At 48.0% G+C, this 25,590-nt stretch overlaps 1 protein-coding gene across 3 annotated transcripts in view; it reads right to left on the bottom strand.

Annotated features, from left to right (window-relative positions):
- Nucleotides 1-25,590, bottom strand: part of MCOLN1 (mucolipin TRP cation channel 1) — a 147,398-nt gene that overhangs the window by 16,149 nt on the left and 105,659 nt on the right. For all 3 annotated transcript variants that reach the window (XM_085654358.1, XM_085654359.1, XM_085654360.1), the window contains 5 exons: nucleotides 22,794-22,893; nucleotides 21,530-21,636; nucleotides 19,632-19,781; nucleotides 18,657-18,758; nucleotides 13,074-13,196 (listed from right to left, as the gene is read on the bottom strand). In XM_085654358.1, coding sequence (XP_085510484.1) covers nucleotides 13,074-13,196; nucleotides 18,657-18,758; nucleotides 19,632-19,781; nucleotides 21,530-21,636; nucleotides 22,794-22,893 — 582 coding nt within the window. The remainder of the gene's footprint in view (nucleotides 1-13,073; nucleotides 13,197-18,656; nucleotides 18,759-19,631; nucleotides 19,782-21,529; nucleotides 21,637-22,793; nucleotides 22,894-25,590) is intronic.

The following is a 25,590-nucleotide window of genomic DNA, read 5'->3' as shown; positions in this document are numbered from 1 at the left end:
ATTTATGCATTGGTTCGAAGGGCGGACCCATTAGTCGTGTAAGAACTAAATTTAGATTCCATACAGGGGAAGGTGGTGCCCTGGGAGGAATTACTCGTTTAAGGCCTTCCATAAAGGCTTTAATAGCGGGCACTCTGAAGAGTGATAAATGCTGTCTGTTTTGTAGATAAGCAACGATCGCTGCTAGGTGTAGGCGTATGGATGAATATGCCAGGTTACACCTGTGAAGATGGAGCAGATAGCATATGATGTGCTGTATGGATGCATCTAAAGGGTTGATTGTATTGTTACGGCAGTAAATTACAAATCTTTTCCACTTTGCGGCATAGCATGCTCTAGTGGTAGGACGTCTGGCTTCCATGATGATGTTCATGCAATAAGGGGGAAGGTTAAGGTATCCAAATTCTAAGATTTCAGGAGCCAGATCGCAAGGTTGAGCTGAGCTGAGCTGGGTCCGGGTGCCTGATTTCTCCATGGTTCTGGGTTAGGAGGCATGGGGATAGGTGCAGTTTTTGATGTGGTACCACTGATAGTTGTAGTAGTGTGGTGTACCACGGCTGCCTGGCCCACGTCGGAGCTACTAGAATGAGTGTGAGGGAGTGTTGTTGTAGCTTCCTTACCACTAATGGAATTAGTGGGAGAGGTGGAAAGGCGTATGCAAATCTGCCTGACCAGTTCATCCATATCGCATTGCCCTTGGACAATGGGTGTGGGTATCTGGCGGCGAAGCTTGGGCATTTTTTGTTTTCGTGGGTGGCGAAGAGGTCTATCTGAGGATGCCCCCACTGTTGGAAGAATGGGTGAAGAACATGTGGATGCAGTTCCCATTCGTGTAGTTGTTGCGTTTGTCTGCGGAGCAGATCTGCCATGGTGTTTTGTACGCCTGGAACGTGCTGTGCCAGGAGAAAGATGTTTTGAGGAATTGCCCATCTCCATATGCTCTGGGCTAAGCGGGAGAGCTGGGGAGAGTGTGTCCCCCCCTGTTTTTGGATATAATACATTGCAGTCATGTTGTCTGTGCGAATGAGGACTGCTTTGCCCGAAATCTGTTTTTGGAAAGATTTTAGGGCTAGAAAGATCGCCAAGAGCTCCAGATGGTTGATGTGGAGCGATTTTTGCTGTGGAGTCCATAGACCTTGCATTGTGAGGTGTAGGAGGTGCGCTCCCCAGCCGGAGAGCGATGCGTCCGCTGTTGGAATCACCTGAGGAACCGGGTCCAGGAACGCCCGCCCTTTGGAAAGGTTTGTGGTGTTCCACCACTGCAGAGAGTAATGTGTGCGGCCGTCCACCAACACCAGATCCGTCAGCTGACCCTGGGCCTGGTTCCACTGTTGTGCTAGGCACTCTTGAAGTGGACGCATGTGGAGTCTTGCATGGGGCACTATGAAAATGCAAGACGCCATCATTCCTATGAGCTTCATAAACACTCTTGCTGGAAGAGAGTGTTGAGGAAGGAATGTTTTGCGTAAGGCTTGAATGCTTGTGATTCTGGCTGAGTTTGGATAGGCAATACCCTTGGAGGTGTCTTTAGTGGCCCCGAGATATTGCTTTGTGTGAGATGGTATGAGGTGGGACTTTTGGTAGTTCACCGTGAAGCCTAGCTGGTGGAGCAGTTGGATGGTGCTGTTTGTATGTTGCACACATTGGTGGTAGGACGCGGCTTTTATCAGCCAGTCGTCTAAGTAAGGGAAGACGTGAATATGTTGACGTCTGAGGTGTGCTGCTACTACCGCTAGGCATTTGGTATACACCCGTGGTGCGGTGGTGACCCCGAAGGGGAGAACCGTGAATTGGTAATGCTGCCCGTCCACCACGAACCTGAGGTACTTCCTGTGAGAGGGGTGTATTGGAATGTGAAAGTATGCGTCTTTCAGATCCAAGGTAGTGAGAAAGTCTCCCTGACAGAGGAGCGGGAGGACTTGTTGTAGGGTGACCATGTGGAAATGGTCGGAATGTATGTAGGCATTTAGAGGCCGGAGGTCCAGAATGGGCCTGAGGGTCCCGTCTTTCTTTGGTATTAAGAAATATAGGGAGTAGACCCCTAGATTTTGCTGATTGACGGGGACCTGCTCTATAGCGTGTTTTTGGAGGAGGGAGAGTACCTCCTGTTTGAGCAGTGTGGAATGTTCTTGAGACATTGGACGGTGCCTTGGTGGGATATTGGGTGGGGTAGATGTTAGCTCGAGACAGTACCCTGACCGAATGATTTGGGTCACCCATTTGTCCGATGTTATGGACTCCCATGCGTGGATAAAGTTTTGTAGCCTGCCCCCGACCGGAGTGGGATGGTCTGGGGGGAGCGGAGGGAAGTCATTGTGCGGGTGGGGTAGCAGAACGGGTGGTGTTAGTTTTGCCCCTGTCCTTGTTGTTGTTGCCTCTGTAACCACCCCTTTGGTTGCCCTTTGAAAAGGTATTTTGAGGAGGGGACTTGTAGGAGGTAGAGAAGCCTCTGCCTGTGCCACGAAAGGATGAGCGTCGAAAGGAACGTTTAGAGGCTTGTGTTTGGAGTGCCCCCATAGACTTTGCTGTGTCTGTGTCCTTTTTCATCTTTTCCAACGCTTCGTCTACCTTTGGCCCAAAGAGAGTTTGTTGGTCAAAGGGGTGATTTAGTATGGACGCCTGGACTTCAGGCTTGAATCCTGAGATCCTGAGCCAGGCATGGCGACGAAGCAGGACACTGGTATTTATGGCTCTAGAAGCAGTGTCGGCTGCATCGAGGGCACACTTAATGGAGGTGTTTGTAATTAGTTTACCCTCCTGTATCAGGTCATGAGCCTTGCGCTTGTGTTTTTCGGGAAGGTGTTGCATAAGAGCCTCAAGTTCGTCGTAGCGTGCTCTGTCATAGCGCGCAAGTAGCGCTTGTGTATTTGCAATGCGCCACATGTTTGCAGCTTGGGAGGCGGTGCGTTTGCCAGACGCGTCTAGAAGTTTGGATTCCTTGTCTGGCGGTGGGGCTTCCCCTGAGGACTGGGAGTTAGCCCGCTTTCTAGCTGTGGAGACAACTAGGGAATCTAAGGGAGCAGGGCCCTTAATGTATGCAGGGTCTGTGGGTGCCGCCTTGTACTTTTTCTCTATTCTAGGGTTCAGTACCCTGGCCCTGACAGGGTCTTTGAACACCTCTGCAGCATGCTTGGTGACACCCTTAAGCATGGGCAAAATAGACGTGGATTTGTCCTGAATGTCAAATGTGTCCAGTAGGAAGTCGTCTTCCACTGGTTCGCTGTGCATGTCCACCCCATGGTAGTGTGCTGCTCTCTGCACTAAGTGATGAAACCCTAAGGAGTCCTCTGGAGGAGACGGCCTGGATGGGTATAGGTCGTCCTGAGGCATATCAGGTATGTCAGGGTTGTGGTAGTCTTCCCATGGGTCTGGGGTCCCCGGTGGAGTGGGGTCCATTGGGGCGTCCGCCGGGTCATAATCCAGGTCCCCGTCATCCGGATCTGGGGACGGGGCTGGGGAGTAATGAGGTAAAGGTGGCGGAGACCTGGGAGGGGGAGGGGGTGGAGGAGGTGGAGGAGGCAGAGGAGGAGGTAGTGGGGAGGGCACTCTGAGAGGAGAAGTAGCAGAGTCCTTCCGTTTGGGTGGTGGAGGAGGAGCCGGAGTGTCAAGGCGTCTTTTCTTGACAACTAAAGTTAATAGCCCAGTCTTTGGATCTTTAGATAGAGTCTTTAGCAAAGGGTCTGGTGTAAACAGAGCCAGTGGCGTCGAATCGTCCGCTGGCGCCGATGATTTCGGAACCGAGGGCATCGATGGTTTCTGTGCGCCATGCTTTTTTGGGGCCTCCGGTTTTTTCAGCGTCGAAGGAGTTTTCGGCGTCGGTGCCGACGGATTTGTGTTTGGTCGGCACAGAGAGTCCAGGCTTCGGCACCGGTGGCTTCGGGGTCGAGCTGGGTATTACTTTCTTCGGTGCCGGATGCTGTTTTTCGGCACCAGGCGTCGGCTGGCTCGAGCCCGAGCTGCCGTGAGACTTTTGAGGCTTCGACACCGGGCCCGAAGGTGGGGTGATAGAAGCTTTGTGCTTGGTTTTACCCAGGCCTGCAGGCGAGGGTGTAACCTGAGTCTCTTTGGTTTTGGGCGCGGGGGTGGGAGGGGGTACAGTACTCACGACCCGCTGCGCCGGTGTGATGTCCTCCACATCGGAGTCGTCGGCCTCGGAAGCGCTGACGACGTCATCCTCCTGCTCGGTGTGTAGTTGCCCCGAAGCTTCGGCGCCGTCTCCGAAGATGTCCGGTGGAGCTGCGGACGATGAGTGCGCCATGGTGCGTCGAGCTCTTCGATCCCGGATGGTCTTCTTTGATCGTAAAGACTTACAGGCGGGGCAGTCTCTGACCTCGTGTTCTGGAGAGAGGCAAAGGTTACCCACCTGATGGAGGTCGGTGTGGGGAAATTTAGACCCACATTTTGGGCACTTTTTGAACAGAGTCCTTTCCATCGGCCGGGACCGGAGTCGAGGAGGGCCCGAAGGCCGGTGCCGATGTACGGGATGGAGAAAAGTGCCGCTTCGAGAGATGAAGATGATGATGAAGAAACTCGAAGAAACGAGGATTTTCCGTCGAGGCTGGAACCGTAGAAGTTCGAAGCTGGAGCACGAAGTATCACATCCGAGCCCGATGGCGGAAAAAAACAATCTGAGGATGGAGCCGAAGCCCATGCGCAGTACGGACCGAAGGAGGAGTCACCGAACTCGTGACTTCCAAAGACTGTCCAAAGAACAAAAACAAACTGCAAACATCCGGGCCCAACACCAAATGGCTATCTATGCTAAGTGTACAATCTGCAGCTCATATGCCTCGAACATTATGTTTCACCTCACTAGAACCACTTTGACAAAAATTTTGAAAAAAGCAACAGAAAGATGACTAGTCTACCGTTGTAAGGGGCCTTACGCTGTGTAGCAACATGTGTTGCAGTGTTTTTAATAACATTTGATCTGTTGGAGCTCAAGATTGACTTTTTTGCTGAAATCTGCAGATTACGAAGTAGGTGATAGAATATTTGGCAAATGCCACAAATGCATAATTATGCAGATAACACGACAGTCGCAAAATCGCATAAATTCGGTGGCCCTGATCCTACTCAACAATTTCATAATCATTATCACTGTCAGAGGACACAAAGTCTGGTAATGGGAAAGGAGCCCTTCAAATGCAATCACTCTTGGTTGGGTTAGCTTTGCCGGGCACTCGTTCGTTGTGGCTCCCAAGAAAAGTCTTATCTTTTATAAGCATAGATGTCATTTTTGGGCATTATCTGTCAATCCCAGTCTGTGCAGAGGCAACACCACTTGCTGAGTGTGTGGAATGCATTTTTGATGGCTGCTGCTCTTTATCACCCAGTTACTGAAGACATTAATGACACCTGTAGTATATCAATAGGGGGGAGGGAAAAAGAAGCAGAGGTCCATTCGGCTTCCAGAGGTTAGTACAAAAATATCAGGGTGGGGAAATGGACCACTTGTCCTGTGTACCAGGGTCTTTTAGTTTACGTGGTTGGGCATCCTTAAAAAACCCTCATATACGTACACTGGCGCAAGGCGGTATATCTTGATTCTCCGCCGTAGTGTATCGTGATAGCATGATCATTGGGCTTTTTATTGTCCAAATGCTAACCTCCCCATGGAGGAAGACCAACTGGTTGTGCAGTAGTGGTCAGAAATAACGGAACGAGGGCGTGCTCGTGCTCTGTGAACTGTGATGTTAAAATTCCTGAAGTCAAATCCCGTGTCCTTTATTCTTGGGGTACTTGACAAAGGGAAATTAAAAATGGTGTTCGTGCATGTGAATAAACTTAATTATTAGTTTAATGCACTGGTATGAATCTAGTGTTATCTGGTCAACATGTTTCAGCCCCATGCAGGGTCTAGAGGCTTTCGTCAGGACCAAAAGGTGAAGTGGGGGGCTTTAGTAAGCTCTCCACTATTATTCTGGAGGTGGAGATAAGTACTCACCACCTTCGATTTAAGGAGGTCAGACCGATTGTATCTGCTCCTGTAAAGACAATCATGGATTATATGACAGCCTAACGTGATACTATACAATGCTAAAACGATATTCAAGTGCTCTTTAACCTGTTGACATCAATATCATTAATCGATGGTCTGCGATGCTGTCGCGCTTTTATTCACTCACCACATGGTGCACGCTTATTAAACAAAGGGGGGGTGGCTAACTACAGAAGGGTTTTGTGAACGTTATCTCGGTTCTTTTAATGGTGTGGTTCTTAGTTGTGTTGAAAAAGGCCGCTTAAGTAGTGCGGTTAGTTTATCGTTATTGTTCTCATAACAACTCGTTGTCCTATGATAAAGCGAGCCGTGGTTGTTAACTAAGCAGTTTAGTGTGTTGTGTCGCAATATAAGCTTGTCGGGTGATATTAACAAACTGAAGGTTCAGTGCAATGAAAGCGTAAAACAATGTGGACTCACGGCGTAGCCGTTTGCTGATACAGCGTTAAGAAACCAGAACTAAGAAACAAAGTGTCTTGGTCATTTACCTTGTTTCGCAAGTTGGACATCTTCATTCAGGGTGTCAACTAAGAACCACACCATTAAGAGAACAGAGATAACGTTCACAAAACCCTTCTGTAGTTAGCCCCCCCCCCCTTTGTTTAATAAGCGTGCACCCTGTAGTGAGTGAATAAAAGCGCGACAGCATCGCAGACCATCGATTAATGATATTGATGTCAACAGGTTAAAGAGCACTTGAATATCGTTTTAGCATTGTATAGTATCACGTTAGGCTGTCATATAATCCATGATTGTCTTTACAGGAGCAGATACAATCGGTCTGACCTCCTTAAATCGAAGGTGGTGAGTACTTATCTCCACCTCCAGAATAATAGTGGAGAGCTTACTAAAGCCCCCCACTTCACCTTTTGGTCCTGACGAAAGCCTCTAAACCCTGCATGGGGCTGAAACATGTTGACCAGATAACACTAGATTCATACCAGTGCATTAAACTAATAATTAAGTTTATTCACATGCACGAACACCATTTTTAATTTCCCTTTGTCAAGTACCCCAAGAATAAAGGACACGGGATTTGACTTCAGGAATTTTAACATCACAGTTCACAGAGCACGAGCACGCCCTCGTTCCGTTATTTCTGACCACTACTGCACAACCAGTTGGTCTTCCTCCATGGGGAGGTTAGCATTTGGACAATAAAAAGCCCAATGATCATGCTATCACGATACACTACGGCGGAGAATCAAGATATACCGCCTTACGCCAGTGTACGTATATGAGGGTTTTTTAAGGATGCCCAACCACGTAAACTAAAAGACCCTGGTACACAGGACAAGTGGTCCATTTCCCCACCCTGATATTTTTGACATTAATGACACTACATCTCAAAGGCAGATTAACCAATACTTGACAATTGGTAAACACCCTCCGAGCTGTTGTGACCCCCAAAGGGTTGTACTTCAGTCCTGTTTGCTGCAGTGGAACAGTTTCTTTTGCACCCTTGTTGAGTAGTGCTCGAAGTTCCTGAATGATGGACAACAAGGTGGAATGTTTGGTGGTGTGGTTTGGAATGTCAGGCAGTAGCCATGATGGACAACTGATGTGACCCACTTGTCCAGGGTAATTTCCTCCCATCGTGGAAGGTATAACCTTATTATTTATCTGAAATGATGTGTGATCAGAGGGAATGAAGGGCAAGTCACTTTTTGAATGTAGAGAAGTCCTTCCCCGAAGAGGCACCTGCATCGGAGGCCTCCTTTGAAGAATATTTTGGAAGCCTGTCCCTGCTGAAAGAACTGAAAGTTGAGGCACTGCATTGTTGCTGCCGACTGGACACTTCTCATTTGCTGGCACCAAAAACCAGGTGTGTCGATTTGGGTTTGAAGTACCTCAGCTGTCTATGTGTCCTTCTTGATTTTCTCTAGCACAGACTCCACTTGAGTCCCAAAAAAGTGTTCTTCATCAAAAGGGTTGTTAATGAGGTACAGCAGTGCCTTTGGGTGAAAGCCTGAGAGCCTACAAGAACTTCCTAATATGATACGTAAGTTTTTAAGTAAAAATACTTTGCAATATTTTCAGAACAGTTCAATGTTATCCTATGGGGAAAACAGTTTTGCGGTTAACCAGGTAAGTACACAACTTACAGTTCCAGTCTTTGGGACTCAAGGTCAGCAGCGGGCAAGGAATAGGCAAGTACCAACACTGCACCACCAGCAGCACAGGTGCAGCCGGGTGCAGAGGTAAAACTTTGAGTTGGGCCCAATATGTTTCAATGGAGACTGGGGTTCCATGTAGCCACGCTGCCTGTGGGTAAATGGACCGGTTGCAGGGGCCAAGTTTTGGGTGTTAGGACCAGCACAGGGGGGACACAAAGCAGCACCACACATACAACACCAGCGGCACAGGAGCGGCCGGGTGTAGGGTGCAAACAGAGCATAGGGCGCTCAATGCAACGTAGGGTCCAGGCAAAACACCATCAACAGCACAGGCAAGTTGAGGTGTTGGGGTTCACAGGGACGGCAGTTACCCTTCAGATTCACTCTGTGAGCCCCGTCACAGGGGTCAAGAGAGGCCGTGGGTGTTTGGTGCAGAGTGGGCACCAGTCACAGATCTGCCTGAATCTAGAGTCTGTTGTTGTTTTCTTCTGGACAGGTCCGCGGTTTACAGGAGATTAGTCTTTGTTGAAAGCTGCAGTCCTCCTATGGTTTTCAGAGGTTGCTGGCTGAAAGACTGGTCGCAGGTTCGTAAAAGCTGAAGACAGGCCGGTAAGACTGGGGCCAATTCAGTCATCGTCTTCAGTCTTCTCTGCAGGGTGGTCGTCTTTCTTCGTAGGTCATCTCAGATCTTGTTTCCAGGTCTGGGGGAGCCTCCTAAATACTAAATTTAGGGACGTTTTAGGGGCGTAGCAGGTAGGGCCAATGGGCACCTTACCTGGAGTGACTACACCGCCAATTATGCTACCCTCCTGTGGGAGGGTGCATAGACCTATCCCTGATTGGAAGGGTCCCATCATCTTCAAGATGGAGTGGACTGAAAAGTGTAATTAACTTCGCCTCCTCCACCAGAGAGGAGGAGTTCGCAAAGGTGGGCACATCTCCCAGCCTTTCTAAGTTTTCCTGCTGTTTTTCCCACCCAAAGTGGGGGTGTACACTAGGGGCTGCCATCTGAGGCTGGTGGGTGGCACTGCAAAGGAAGCAGGCCTTTGAAGCTTCCCTTTCGAGTACTGGCCCATTCTGGGGGAGGAGGTTTGACACTTTGGCCCAGGATGTGCATGGTTTCTGGTTACAGAGAGCAGAGGCTCTTCACCCGGGGGTCCATAAACAGGTCTGTATGTGACAGACTGCCTAAAGCCAGTCAGTGCCCACACCAGGGTCAGTAGTAGTCAGGGGGCACCTCCGAGTACATGCTTCATTAAATCTCACAGGGGCATCAGAGTGGATTTATTACAAGGAGCTGTTTAGTACCCAACACTCCTGGGCTCAGTGAAGCCATCATGGTGATCTGGAACTCGAGTTGTCAAGTTCACAGCCCATCTAGTCTCTATGGCTTCCCTGGCACATACAATATTAAGGAATAGACCCTAATACCATTGGGGCATATCTGCTCAGGCAGATATGAGCACACCTGGGATATAGCGCACCCTGCCCTAGGGCTGGTAAGGCCTACTAGAGGGGTGACTTACCTAGATCTTAGGCAGTGTGAGCAGGCAGGTCCATTGTCAACTTGGCCATTTTTTCACCTTACAGGGACATGGTCAGAGTGAGGGATCCCAGGGGACCCTCTTTAGCCTCTAGGCCCTAGGTACTCAGGATACCACTTACTAGGGACCTACAGGGGGCAGAAGTGCAAATTGTGGGTATGTTTTTAGGGAAGAAAAACTGGTACTGGGAACCAGGACAACAGGGACCCAGTAGTCTACAGTCTACTCCGCCACTTGCAGTACTCCGCAGTGTTATTTTGTCACTTGGCGGAGTTCCGGGTAGCGAAACTCCGCGAACTACACCCAGGCCTGAGCATAAGTACATTAAAGTTAAACGGTGGGACCCGACCGTGTTACGAGGTGTTGCTGGGAGGACATGCACGCTGAGAGGCCTTTAGCGCTTACATTTCAACCGCTTAAGTGTCTCTGCTTCAGTTGCATTTAACACCTTTTAATGAACGACAATGTGGCAGTTGGGTGACTTGCGAGAGCAGAGACATGGATTGGGAAAAGAGGCAGGTCGTTGTTTTGATGCAAGGAGGGTTTTGCATTTGAATGGGAGTGGGTGAGGACGTGAAGCACACAGCAATGCATGAAGCTACTGAAAAAAGACTTGTCCGTCGCAGAAGTCCCTGCCCGCACAACCCACCCACCTCTGGAGTCAAACTGTCTAAGGCAGCCCCTGCCCGCACTCACCACCGAGGGGGCAGGGTGACAAAAGAGAACATTAAACTGCCTAGTGCCTTCAGCGCTACAGAGGTATTGAAGGCCGATTTTAGAATCGCTTTAGCCTCCCTTGCTGTGATCCACAGGCTGGCAGCTCAGCTCTGAGTGCGTTCGCACCACAGAAGTATCATTTTTTATTCTGTTCCAATAATAACTTGCTTTATTAAGCGCTTCATTACCACATGCCTGTTGTTTCGAATCGCCAATAAAGGCCAGGTGTAACCATTAACCCCTGTAAAATAGTTCTTAACTTAGCAACTCTATAATGCTTGGAGTGGCCTAGCCAGGAGTCAAAAATCTGATCGTCAGAACATGGCATGTAATGGGATTACATTTAATGCTCTCTACATCTCTGCCAGGGTAACGACTCTGTCTGTGACAACCAGCTGCCCCCGTCAAGCTCACTGTACCTCAAATATGACCTAGCAATGAAGGACACTGCAGTGTGCGGAGAGGAACTCAAGTAACTTTGGGGTTGGTGTACTGGGATCCGCAGCAGCCAGGGCGAGCAGGTGCTGTTAACTGCTGGGGAGCTCTTAATGCAAGAACGGCTGCACAGCCCCAAAGCCGGGAATGAGTGTCTGAACACCAAGGTGTCTGGTGGAGCAGGCTCAGGCGCTGTTCATCGGTGCAACTAAACTCTGTGATGCCCATAAACACAGCCAGATGAATACACGATGTGTGGGTGATATGTGCAGGGAGAGGGTTGGTGGATGCAGTGGTCTGGCAGGGTTTGTAGGGAAAAGGTTCCCCAAAATAAATACATCGAAAATACATCGACACACTGGGTTATTAATGAATCTAAGCAGTCCATTAAGGTTCACAAGTAGAGGAAGTGGACTCTTTTGTACTATAGGATTTATAGAGCGCGGGGGCCTCAGAGGCATCCCAGCGCTAAGAGAAGGAAGATCAGTCATCTCGAAATCAAAGCTAAAAGAGCCAGGTTTTAGCGGTTTTGCGAAAGTGCAGCTCATTGTCTAAACACCCAATGGCAAAGGGAGGAGAATTCCAAAGCCTGGCAACATTGAACCGAAAGGAGCGTCCTCCTTTTCTGGCTCTTTTAGTTGCAGGAACAGTGACCAAATGTAGGTTGGAAGACCGGAGGGCCCTATTAGGGGTGTAATGAGTGACACTACTCACGGCATTCACACACTAGCAATCACACACTACTAATATACTAATAGCACTCTTAGACTTCACAAACTAGAAGTCACAAAGTACTGGAAGCGCTCACCTCTCACAGACTAGAAGTGGCACTAGAAACAGCGATCTCGCATCCCTCACATAAAGTAGAAGCAAAGTCAATTAGTATGGCTTACATATTAACTCATCTCTTGGCACGTTAATACGTTTTTGGTATTGTGGATAAGTGGGTAGGTGGATGCAAGAACAGATGAAAAGATGCATGAATGCAAGAGTGACAGTGCACAGATGAGTGTCTGGATGGAAGGATGACAGACTAATTGGATGGAAGCAGCCAGGCACTTTCAGTTAGAAGCCTGACACATTGTATTTGCCAATGCTTTCCTCATATGGCCACAGCATCCCAGACTTCATACTAAGTTTTACATCCTGCAGCACTATCGCCCTCTTTTCTGAATCCAAGACAAGGATCGGGAAGATTAACATCTATGGGTGTTCATGGTGCAGGTTTAAGGACCACCAAATTCCATAGGTGTTCAACCATAACCAATGCTGAGTGGCAATCCAGAGGCATAGCCTACTGAGCAGCTTCTGAGAACGAAGGTCTCGGGGTTCCAAGTGGAGTATGGTGCAAAGCTAATACTTAAATAATGAACTTACCTTTGCCAGTTTCAAGCATCTTTTCACATCTTTCAAACAAAAGTGGACCTGAATATGAAAGGGAGACCCACACTGTTTGTCCCAGTATGTCTTGCACAACAATCTTTGTTAACACTCGTCACTGCATTAATGAGTAACTTCCAAGTATAACTTCTGTATTTGTAGAACTATATTCCAGCATGGCAAGATCTATCAAGCAGACCCTGGCGAGAAATGGAGGGGCAAGGAGTTAACATCAGATGGTCGGATAAATCTCAGGGTAGAAATTCAGCTGTACACAAAAAGTCTTGACAGGACAGGACTTGCAACATGATCAGGCCATCAGAGAAAGTAACGAAAAGTAGTTTCAATGTCTGGTCAATTCACTGTACAAAGTGTTGTAGAGGAACCTGAACAGCTACAAACACATGAAGGGATACAAGTTGGACAAGAAAAGCCATCAACTAAGAAGCGACCATATGAGTGACAATAAAACAAACCAATGGTGAGCAGCAGGCTTTAAGAGCCTGTTAATTCTTGCCAAGCCCACAAAAGGTCTGCATGATCTAGCAGGATACAAGTATGTGAGACGGCATTGGTCATTGTGTGGTGTCTTACCCTAGCATAATCTGAGTGTAGAATGAATAGACAAGTGCCGGCATTGCGCCCATCTAGAGAGGCTATTTGGCATGCTATGGCCCAAGCCTGATATATCAGCAAAGGCAAGGGACAGAAGTGAGCAATGAGTCAGTCTGCAGAATTGTAACTTCCATCGAACAATCCCAGGGAACAAAGTGGGGCATTCTGCAGGGTCTCACTGGGTATACCACCACCTCCAACTTGATTTAGCCTTAGAGTAAAAACTGCTCCTAGCCAGCGGGGTTCCGGCTGATAAATTCTTACCTTGGCATGGTACGGTCCCAACACAATCCACCCACAGAAGCAGTAACCCAGGTAGATAACAGCAACACAGCAGCAGAAGCGGATGACGTTTGGTAGGGCAACACGCATGGTGACAATCAGGATCTGATGAGAAGAGGAAAAAAAAAAAAGAATGTGTCTGGGCACTTCTGAGTTCACAGAACAGTATGCACAGTTCTTAAGATCTTACAAAGGCACAGTCTCACCGAGACACAAGTACACTTCAAGGGGAAGGTGACGTGGGAGAAAGGCAAGGGAACCCAGAGTAGCAGCTCTTCGAAAAAAAACCTCACGACGGTAGACATGATCTACTACATAAATAATCTGATTACAATATGAGGAATAGTCAGTGGAGTCGGTGACACTCATAATATATAAACAAGCATTTACAATGCAATGGTCTCGGCATTGGTAAAGTTAGAGCTATTGGCATGGTTCATGACATTATTTTTGTTTATGTTTTTGTTATTAAAACATTTAAAGAAACGGCATTGTTATTTACAATTCACAAAGCAAGTTCTTGAGCAGGTCCTCGTACGCGTGGGGATTTATGTGTGTAGTGCAGGATTCACTGCTGGATGGGCCCTTTATAATCAGCCCTTATTCTTAGCCGTCTGGGACTGTTACTGGAGTTAATGCTATTTTTCCCCAGAATACACATGTTGACATTCAGATGACAGGTATGCTTTTCCCTATGGAAACACTGCGTGCTGTGTAGACGCGTGGTTCTTTGTACTGTGTGGATTATGATAGACTTACGTATGAGACTTCAGGAGCATCCTTTAACTCCTCAATATTAAGTTTGGACCAGATGCGATTCCTCTTAGTAACCGGTACAGGAGAGTGATAGGCATGGCAAAGCGCAGCATCCGCATTTAACACCCACTGGCCTTTCTTTGGCCCAAGAGCAAGCCAATGCTCTGTGAGTCAGGGTGGTTAAGTCTCCCAGCCAAGGATTTGTATTCAGCACTGAAGGTGGCAGAACTGGTTTTAAGTCAATTCTGGCTCAGGCAGCCTTAAGTAATTTTTTTATAAAGGTAATTTTCTGCTTAAGTTATCTAAAATTTGATTTCATCATTAAGTCAGATTGTAAAAATAATCAGAAAACTACTGTTTTGCCCGTTCCTCAGTGGAGATGGGAAATAAAGAGTTTGATCCGACTCGTACCTATACGAGAAAAGTGAAGTTCAGCCTACTGACTTAAACAGCACTTGACTTTTATTTAACTGTGAGGGCACACTAACCCCAATAGGTGGTGTACCCTAATTTTATTATATATTAGCACCCTGATCTATGGGCTAACTAGGCACACTTTACTGGTGATTTATGGTTATATATAAAAATAGCTTTTTTCCACATAGCAAAGGCAGTTTGTCATGTGTCACTGCAGTGCATTTAGGTATAAATGGTTTTTACCTGCATTTAGTTCTTTAAGTAACAGCCTCAAGGTGGCCAAAACAATTCCATGCATGCCTCCCATTAACATGAGAGCCACTCCCTCCTCCACGCCCTCCGTCCTCGCAGACAGAACCTGGAATCATTGCCACCCTAAATAAGTCCTCATTGTCCACCCTGATTTATCAAACACATTACTGGGGCTGAAAGCTATTTTTTGACCTGAGAAACTATATAGTAATAGTTTTCTACCTTGGAAATGACAAGTATCTTTATCACTCTGAGTCTACTGCAGTGCATTTAAACTGCAGCATAGGCAGCGAACAGTGGCACTGCTGGCCGAAATATGTTAAGTCACTTATGTGGGTGGTGTGAAAATACACTGCAGCCCATGTATGACGTTGAACTTTCCATGCCACACATACACTTTAGGTACCATTTACAACGGACTTATAGGTAAGTTACATAGGCAAAATAAAGAGTTTCAATGTACAGCACATGTTTTAATTGGGATGCAAGGACACTATATAACTAGTTAGCAGTGGTCAAAGTGCACAGAGAGGCAACAAATCTGGGGGTGACCTTTTAGAAAAATGCAAATTTGATACAGTCCAGAATTGTTTAACTCTATTATGAATCTGTACCCTTGGCACACTAATGAATGAAAACTGCTCCACCTTCCATCACATCTCCCATAATTAGACCCGCTTGGTCACGTTTGATGTTTCCTACATGAAACTGTGCCTAAGCGAGGCTTCAGTTAAGGTTACCTTTGGTAGTGAGGGCCCCAGAGTAAACACTATGCCCAATGCTCGCAGAGGCTGCATCCGATCCTGGACCAGGTTGGGTCACACATCTAATATCTATATAGACGACAGGATGTGTGGTACTCTTAAAAACTGTAAAATGTTGATAACCCATAAAACACATAGGGAATAAAACTCTCAGAAATATCTGTCATTTAAAAAAAATCTATCATAATTTGCTTAAGGCATTTCAAAAGTAGGGAGAAAAACTGGTAGATTGGAAGGCATTGAGAGCTGAAACCCTGAGTCTATGCCCTAGGGGCAAGGCCGAACAGTAGCGAAGCAAGGGTGCCATCGCCCCTAATGCAAAATAGGGAAATGGGCCTCCAGTGCCCTAGTTTGGAAGTTAAAAAAAGAAAAAAACTATAACTGACCTGCAGTGGGCCCCTCAGTCCTCTGGGCCCGTGTGTTTTGACTTGCAAATGGTGCACTATTGATAACTAGGCCCCTGGAACTAGCAATGTCACACCTCTACCCTTCCTTGTACTGATGAGGGACAAAATATCCACTAACTGTAAAGACTGCAGCAGATTTCAGACGACAGAACATATTGAAAAATAATCAGCCCCGAGGCGATGCACATGAGAACAGTTACTATCTGCACGGGGCTGGCAGGGTGATGAGAAAATGTAATATTAAAGAGAACATTTACTTCAAGCCTAAAGATAACTGTTCTATCAGCTTCACTTTTATTGTTCAACCTGAGCTTCCGAACTGTGTAAAAATGTTTTACTACTTCCATAAATCTTACAAAGAAGCAGGGGCGCCTGGATTGCTACAGAAGTGGAGCGCTGCTATTCAAGGAGTGTTATACCCGTGGTATGTGTATTATAACGTCTCCATGAACCAGAGGCGCAACTAGAGCCAAATTTCGGGGGGGGGGGGGCTAAGCAAAAATTTCGGGGGGGGGGGGGGGGGGCTGAATCTTTAAACAGTCAGCAGAGTGGCGCTGATTTCGGGGGTGGGGGGGCTGAATCTCGGCAGAGTGGAGCTGCAGGGGCTCTTAGAAGGGGTGAAACAACAGTGAGGCCTCATTAACATGTAAATGGTCTTTTAAAGACCTGTGAAGTGCTCGGGCGCGGCTTTGTGTGTGCCTGCGAGGCTGTCTCATCCCGGGCTGCCGCACACGACGGGGTGGGGGGGCTGAAGCCCCGTGAGTCCAATGGGTGTTGCGCGCCTGCCATGAACTAATGCTCTTGGCTAGTCAGGTCTGTAGGAGTATCAACCGTTGTTGCAGGTTGCATGTAATACATAATGTAATAATTTTTAATGGGAAAAAAATTATAAAAAGAGGTTAAAAGATTCACGAGTGCACGCCACACACAGATGTTTGCAGGGTGGGCTAGAGCGCAGAAAGCAGAAATGTGGTGACCGTGCGCATTGATTTGCATCGCAATGCCTGCATGTGTCTAAGTTGTGCTTTTAAGCCGAGTATCTCTCATATGCGATTACATACAAAGGATTTGCACTGGAAGCACAAGTAAGACACGCACAAATGTGAGTCCCGTGGCAGCAGTTGCACGTCAACAGCGCGGAAGCAGTCCCACGTCTACCATGTGAGGTTCGCTCGGGGAGAGAGAGGGCGCCTCTCGGCGGCCGACATATCCCGCCAACTCAAAGACAAAATTAGAATCCAGGGGGCAGACGCTCTGCCATGGAGATACCCCCTCCCAATCTCGCTGCTTCAGCGCAGCCGCGGGCTGACCGGACTGTGGAAGAGGGGCTCGCTAGTGGCGAATTAGCACTTCCTGGCACAGTGCCATCATGTGGCACAAAACCGTCAGCATTGTGCCCTAAATAAAAGTATTTTAAACAGTCCCCAACTGCCCCAGGCAGCCCAGAAAGCGAGTTTGTATCTCGCCCCGGCAGCAATATCCCCGGCTTTTAAGGAGACCAGGATCCGCAGGAATTTAATTCTATCCTCCCTGAAACAGATGTATCCACCAACCAGCCCTCCACGAGATGGGCCTGGCGGCGAGGGTGCGTATCGCGTTCACCCAACCGCACTGGATGTTTTCTGTAGATCAGACCGCCTTCCCATAGAATGGAATCCCAGCTTTCAACAGTGGTTACGGACGTCACATTTTTTCAAGTAAACAGGCAAGAATAGTGAAACCCCTGGTATACCTCGTCCTCTAGTCCCCACAGATCTCACCCCTTCGCTCTGCATGTGTATTCAGCCAGTCTGGGTTAATATCGTTACTACGATTCATGCACGAGCCCGATTTCTAATTGTTGCTTTCTCAAGAGGACGCGCCCTCAATTAATCTCACTAACAGGAGCAAACAGTGAAAGCCGAGGGCACCGGAAGACAGCACCGCCTTTCTCCGAGGCAGAGTAGAAATGCCTCGGAGAAACGCAGCCTCCTTTTCGGATTCGGGGGCGTGTTTTGCTGTTGTCTCCTCCCTGAGACTTTTCGCAAAAAACACGCCCCCCGATCCGAAAAGGACGGGGCATGATTGGAGTGACGGGACCTCTTCTCCAATGGCTGGCCAGCATTTACGAGGCCAGCCAATGAAGAACAGGGCAGAAGAGGGGCGGGTTCAAGCCCCTCTTCTCCCAAGTCATTAAATCTCCGGACTTCCGGTCTGCCGACCGGATGGTCCCGAGACCTAAAAAGGCTGCTGAAGCAGTGTGTGTCTGTCTCCGGCGCTGTTGGCTGAGAGCTCCTTTACAGGCCTGCTACCTAGTAACAGCTTTTTCCTGTGCGTTCCCATGGAGCAGGCGCACCCCTAACTGAGCACTTCAGGTGATATGCCAACATCAGTTCTGCCACCTTCCTTTCCGTGACCCCATCTCTAAGTGCCTTCATGTAAACCAGCCTGCACTAAAGCAGCTTCAGCCCTCACACTTTTCTGCTTTCCCTCTTAGTCCCCTTGCTTATGCGGCGTCTTTTTAACAGGCGTTGACTCTGTCCTGAAGCCCTGCAGCTGTAAGAAGTGAAAATGGACAGTTACGTTTTACATACCCTATCTACTGGTCCCCAACAGGCCAGAAAAAATACAACTAAAAAGTGAGATGAACTAATACTATTATTTGATTTAGTGGATAAAAGCCACATGCTTAAATAAACCCAACCAGAATCCATGCAAAGGGCTAACACAGGCTGGCAGGATCTTTTCTTGTAAGAAACTAGTGCCCAATTTCTAGCTTTAATTTCTCCACCAAATTCACTGTGCTCACCCGTCTGCAACAGGCTTTTCTGTCAGCTGTGTGACAGGGATACAGACAGGCGGGTATCTGGTGGTGTGTACGTGGGCTTTACTTGCAGTAAAATAAACTCATGTCTTCTTGCAGGTTTGTGGAGAGATTTTAAGCATATATTGGTAAGGGAGATATGCTAGACCTTTGGGAAATAACTTACATTGTACTTCTGGAAGAAGCTGAGGTAGCGTATAACCCCGACCCACACCAGGAGCGTGGATGTGCCCAGCAGGATACTGCACACGTCGTAGCTGGCAAAATTCTGGAAAGAAAACACACAATAAGGCTTAACGGCTAAAATATTGATGAGCAGACCAATGACAAAAGGGTTGTTGAGTATTGGGGGGGGGGGGGGGAGGGTGCACAGGGCTATTTGCTCGGATCCACCCTATGTGATTTGAAAAGGGGTAGTGAGGGGATACATCCAGGTGCGTAGTTTAGATTTCTGAAAATCATGCTGGCATATAATATTTGAATACATTATATGACAAGCAGGGCACATGAGAGGGGATTAAGGGGCAGTGGTAAGGGAGAGGATTGCGGATTGGTGGGAGTACTAAGTGAGAGAAGGACTTTCAAAACAGAGACGAGAGAATGTGCGTTTTTTTGATGGAGTGCGCATGCAAAAATACGAGGTGAAATCCGACAGACACCTCACCGTAGAAGACTGAAAGCACCTGTATCCAACTATTCATCAAAAAAACACATTAGGGGGTTTAACACCCGAGACAACCCCCTAAACCTACACCCCTAGATACATCCCAATTCCTTACCACCACTGGGATAGTCCACCCAAAAGCAGAAGGCTCCCTGGAATACTGAAGAGGAAAGCAATGGAGGATGGCCACCAACATGAAGACACCATTGTTGAAGTGAATATTGCAGCATGTTTCACATACACAAAGTGTGGCGCTCCTCAAACACACACTTGGTATGCAGAGAAGGATTTGCTTTTTCAGTAAACAGTGCTAGAGTGACAAGACTCAAACAGTGCTCCAACAAGCACATCCGCCAGACCAGGATGGGGATGCTGTTCCAGGACATTTCCCCATGATATGAAGAGCAAATGACTGTCCTAGAGTGACGCATGCAGGCAGCGATGGTAATTCAAGATGGCTCACTTGCCATTCCTCACCTTGGACTCTATCCCAATCTTCATCACCGTCCCAGTCACCGTCAGGATGTCGCTGATGATGAGGAGCATGTACCAGCCATTCACAAACTCCAGACGATCAGAAATCGAGATGCCCTGGTTGTGCCGAGTCAGAAAGAATTTTGCAAACTCCTAGAAAAGGTGCATTTCAAGAAATAAATTACTTGACTTGAGGATTACGTTACTACGCCACCAGGAGCCGGTCACTCCACCGTACCTTTGAAAGTCCAGGCCCCCACAATCCGGTGTGCAAAGATGCAACTAAAGGAAACTGTAGTTGTGCAGGTGAGCCCTCTCACCTCAATGGGTGAAGACCGTGCAGCTTCAATTATCCAAGACTGATTCAACCCTCCTAACAGTCATTCATTGCATATGCCTGTACAAAGGAATCCAAGGTTACGTTACCAGACGGCCTCAGAAACCAATGCATTCCTCCGGAGACCGCGCCGTGTCAGATATTGACATGGTGGGAACAGTTAGAACTGGAAATGAGGGTATCTGCAGTCACAGATACTATAAAGAAAGTAAGATCTGGAGCCCAGCTACTGGGCCAAGCACTACAATGAATGAATCTGAACAGCACGAAGCGCTGAATGACCTGCGTGGACTGAACTACTGGAGCATAAGTGCCTGCAAACAACCTATTTTCTAGATGACATTGCACTAAGTAGTAAACCGTGGTAGTTCTGCACTGTGTACTTTAAAGCAAGCAGCTGCTACAGGCACCCGGCTCCAGACAGAGTCAGACACACAAGGACTGAACTTTTCACACAAAACTTGGCCTGCAGGCTGCAGCAACACTCCTAACCACCATCTCCCTTCAGGTATCTGAGCAGTCAATTCCCCCCCCCCCCCCCCCCCCATCTGCCCACTCAGTACTTGTAGTTAACAGTACAACAAGCTGGAAAAGTACTCTCTAGAAATGCACACAAATGCATGCCCGCCCGCAGTGACAACAAGACACAGCCAGCAATAACATGACCATACAGTGATCTTTGTATAAGAAAGCTGGCGATACCTGCCACGAAGCACATGCACCATGCAGCAGTGCGTCCACAGAAAGGTGCAAGAGCACAGGATGAAGGGGGTAAGATCCGGGTAAGTATCTAACACGCAGCACAGGCTTATATGGCAGTGAACCCACAGAAAGGTGCAAGAGCACAGGGTGAAGGACAGGATGCGGGGAATAACGACCAAGCAGCACATGCATACTGTGGCAGCTCACCCCAGAAAGGTGCAAGAGCACAGAGTGAAGGGCAAGATCCGGGTAAGTAACTGCCAAGCAGCGTTTGCATACTGTGGCAGCCCACCCCAGAAAGGTGCAAGAGCACAGGATGAAGGACAGGATGCGGGAAGAACTACCAAGCAGTGCATGCATACTGTGGCAGCCCACCCCAGAAAACTGCAAGAGCACAGGGTGAAGCACAGGATGCGGGAATAACTACCAAGCAGCACATGCATACTGTGGCAGATCTCCCCAGAAAACCGAAATAGCACAGGGTGAAGCACAGGATGCGGGGAATAACTACCAAGCAGCACATGCATACTGTGGCAGCCCACCCCAGAAAGGTGCAAGAGCACAGGGTGAAACACAGGATGTGGGGAATAACTACCAAGCAGCACATGCATACTGTGGCAGCTCTCCCCAGAAAACTGCAAGAGCACAGGGCGAAGGACAGGATGCGGGGAATAGCTGCCAAACAGCACGTTCAAACTTTGTGCTTGCTTTCTTCTGGGGCAGCTGCTACTAAAGGACGTAGCTCTGGATGTAGTTAATGATCACCAAGCAGCACACACAGGCTGCAGCAGTGCTCATGCAGAAAGGATGTAGCGCACATAGTAAATACAGGATGAGGTAAGAATCAACATGCACTACTTACATGCTGCAGCACCAATCCCCTCAAGATGGAGCGAGCACACAGGATAAAGGACAGAATGCAGACAAAAATCACCAGAATGTCAAACGCCAGTCGCAGATGGTTGTCTCCTGTAATAGAGGTAAAAAAAAATGTTAAAGTGTTGGACGTGAGTATAAGTTTAAGGAGTCACAAACATCCTCAACCTTTGCAATATCAATAGGGATCAGCAGGAGAAAGGGTCCTATGAATAGTTTACTTTTGCTGCTGCTGCTGGTTGGCAAGAGCTAGCTGCCTGATCTGTGTGTGCGCATGCGGCAATAACGACACCTTGTGACCACAATGAGCAGAAGATTTTGTGACGATTTAGTCGAAGCTTGCTTAAGAGAGACGAGCAGAACAGACTAAGGAGAACTCTAGAAACACTTGCTTGATTGGTACAGGACAAGCCCAGATAGGAATACACGGAGGGCTGAGACTTTGGGGGCTACAGGAACAAAAGAGCGAGACCGGAGCTAGTGGCATATCTTAAACCAGCATAAATTCGTTTTTCACACATGCAGAGAGAAGGAAGTGGGCTAGAGAGAGGAAATATGCAGTGGTTAAGTTACACCAAGCAGGAGTAAAACACTGCGTTAGGCGCATGACCGCAAAAGGAATCACAGCCACAGGGGAAGTTGCATCTGAGATGGATGGGGCTGCAGACAGCTTTGTGAATTTGTTAACAACACAACGAAGCAGCACACAAAAGGAAATGACCACAATAAGAACAAAACAGGGCAGCAGAGTTCAGCAAGGGCTAGCTAAGCGCTTTTGGTGCCAAACATCAAGACTGAGCCTACACCAGTCCAATCCACGTAAAAATAAAGTACAGAATCCTGGGGTGTTTCCCATGCCACTTCACACTAATTAGACTGAGCAAACGCTGTAATAGACGTTAGATCTACACAGAGCCAAGCACTGTGCTTGCTTCTGAAGGGTAAAAAAAAACATACATACTAACCCGTAGCTCGATAGAGTTAAAAGCAGAGTTTGCATAAGAACGGGCCCTCTTTCCTAAGACAGTTAAGAGAATAACCGTGACTGATTGGGCTCGGACGGTGAGCGGCCCCCTCCTCAATGACAAATCAGCAGCTCCTACCGTGCGGTCAACGACTGGAAGCCCTATCCCCTTTTCTACCTGCTCGCGATTAACCATCGGCAGTATTAATCCTACTGCTACCAGAGACCCCTGGAATCTCCTTTCCTAGTAGGGCATAAACTGCCCCGCCCGCTGACGCCCCCTTACCGTGCCCGTACACACTGGGGTCCTTGCACTCCTTGATGTGCGCCTGGTTGTCCAGCAGGATCTTCACGCGCCCGCTGTGAGCTTTGTTGTCAAAAGTGATCTGTGGGACGAGACAAAACAAGGATTCCAGTTGTTTCAGCAGGAATTCAACCACGGCACATAGGAATGTAAACAATTTCCACTCAATAATCTAAAGCCTTGTTTGTGTGTGTGTGTGTGGGGGGGGGTCGATTAGACTTATGTTTGCTGAAACAGAATGACTGGGCCTCACTGAAATTAATATGTCCATGCGATGACCATTCAACACAAAGTAACATTCACATCATGTTCTTTTGTAATCTGTATACCAGCCCGAGGAAATTATTTCTTCTACCCTTACTTAAACGCTGGGGAATAAGAACATGTAAACCTGCATATTTAAAACTTTTGCTTTTAGAAGATGTGGATGTCATCTTTGCTGTTTCTCGCTTTTTAATGTCAGTGATGAAATTTAGAAACTCAATGAGTTAACTAATACTCGTTAATATTGACTGATTAGTGTAAAACAAGGCCCCTCATCCAAATGACTGCTGTAGATTTTAACTTTTGGAGAAATGTTTTATCCATTTTTGTAATTTTGTTCATATGAAAACTGTTCTTAAATTATCCGCATAAATTGTATTTGTATGCTTTTATGATTTATTGATAAATCGAATAAAGCTTATATTTGATTTGATTTGACTTATGTAAATAGAAACAGTTCTGCAGAATAATATGTGTGATTGTGGGATCTGTAACGAAAAGGTCTGCCCAGAGGGATCTGTTTCTTTGCGCGTTTTGTCTAATCTATAATGTGTAGAGCTGCAGTGTTTGTGTAACCCCAGTGCTAGCTCAGCAGCACAAGGAAGGGAGGGTGCATGATTGGCATTACAAAATGGGAGGTTTGCACTCATATCCAGCACAAGGCACAACACAGTTCTGAAGGCACAACACAGTTCTGTTTCATGTTCTTTCTACAGGACAGGCACCATTTCTACAGGGTAATTGCAGCAGGTTGTGAAGATGCTGGCTTCTATGACGTGTGAAGGCCCTGCACCTCGCTGTCATCAGCCTGGTTAAGTTGTACTCAGGGAGAGAACAGAGGGGCAGGCCCTGCCTCAGGGCCGGCTTTAGGGCTGTGCCTGGTGCGGTAGCACTGGGCGCTGACCTGTGGAGGGGGCGCTGTGACCTCAGGGGGGTGGGGGGGGTGGGGGGCGCTGTGTTTAGCAATATTTTATGATAGGAGAGATATGGGGCACTTTTGCAGGTGGTAGTGAGAGAATCTGAGGAGGCGGTCCTGGGAAGGGGGAAACAAAAATTGTCGCACCTGGCGCCACCAGCACTAAAGCTGGCCCTGCCCTGACTAGAAGCTTCCCTCTCTCTAACAGAAACTGTTGGCACACCCTTCTCCCCCACCATTAACCCAAATAACAGTGCCCAGGACGGGTTAATCAGCAATCCCTTGCAAAAAAAGTTTACCAAAGAATCTTTCACACTTTTATTTTTTCAGAACCCCATCTCCCCCCCTCCCACCAGCCATACCCCATACCAAACTTACGGGGAAAAACCCAACCCAATCAACTAATGTTCAAGCATGAAAAACACATCAATAATACCAAAAACAACGCCAATTGAAGTGGTGCGTCCGCACATAAGGGGTGGCAACACCAAGCCGCAACTCCATTGTATTGGCACAAAAAAGACTATGAAAAACCATATCTGACATCCAATCCCAGGGGTGAAGATAGTGAATAACAATTTAAGTATACAACGGTCTATACCAGGTAGTACAACGAGCACATGGTGCAGGTCCATTAAACACTGTACATGGGGCACTGAGTGTGTTCAGCTAGCTGCGAAGAGATCTGTGCTGGTACCAGAGCTCGGAACACTCTGCGACGGGGAGGGTGTGTTACGCTGCCACCCTGACTTGGAGTAGGTCTGTCAGAATTCCTGGGCCTCGTGAGGGGAATCAAAAATACAGGATCGTCCATCCACATAGAGTCACGCGGGGTACAGCATCCCGTACCGTAGACCCAACTTGCGAAGGCTCGCTTTCACTCCGGTGTATTTCCTCCTCGCCTCCTGCACCATGGCCGTGAAGCCCAGGTACAGGGAGATGGCAGAGCCCTGCCACTCCAGCGCACCCTCTTCACGAGCCATTCTCAGAACAGTGTCCCAGTCTCTGAGATTGAGCAGATGTGCAATGATCGGCTCGGCAGGCAGCGATGGTTAGGTCGGGGCCCAAGAATGCGGTGCACACGCTCCACTACGTATGTAGTGGTGAAGGACTCTGCTCCGAACATGTCGGTTCCATAAACCTGTCCAGTCGCACTGTACTTGTAGATTCGGGCACACCCATAAAGCGGACATTATTGCAGCGCCCCGAGCTTCCAAGTCCTCATTCTTTACTGCAACAGCTTTAAGGAGCTTCTCCATGTGTTCCAGCCGCCTGGTGGTTTGAGTTGTGCCATCCTCTAGGTCCGAAATTCTCCCTTCTGCAGTGGTTAAGCGACCCTCTGGGTTATCGACCGCCCCCCCACCCCCCACAACTCCTCCAATATCTTATCCAAGCCATCAAAGCGTGTATCCAGGGCCCAAAATCCAGCCCTCAGTTCCGCAAAGACGGCATCAGGCCCCCCGATTTCTGCAGTTGAGGATCCACCCCTCCTCCACCATGCTTGCTTGTTTAGTGGCTGCCGTGCTTCCAGGTGGTTTGAAAGAGTGTGCTTTGTTTGGGGTCCTTACGACCCATGCCACACCCGCTAGGCCCCACCGA

The sequence above is a fragment of the Triturus cristatus genome, chromosome 4_1, assembly GCF_964204655.1.
Source record: "Triturus cristatus chromosome 4_1, aTriCri1.1, whole genome shotgun sequence".
Lineage (NCBI taxonomy): Eukaryota > Metazoa > Chordata > Amphibia > Caudata > Salamandridae > Triturus > Triturus cristatus.
This window is presented reverse-complemented; position numbering and strand designations above follow the sequence as displayed.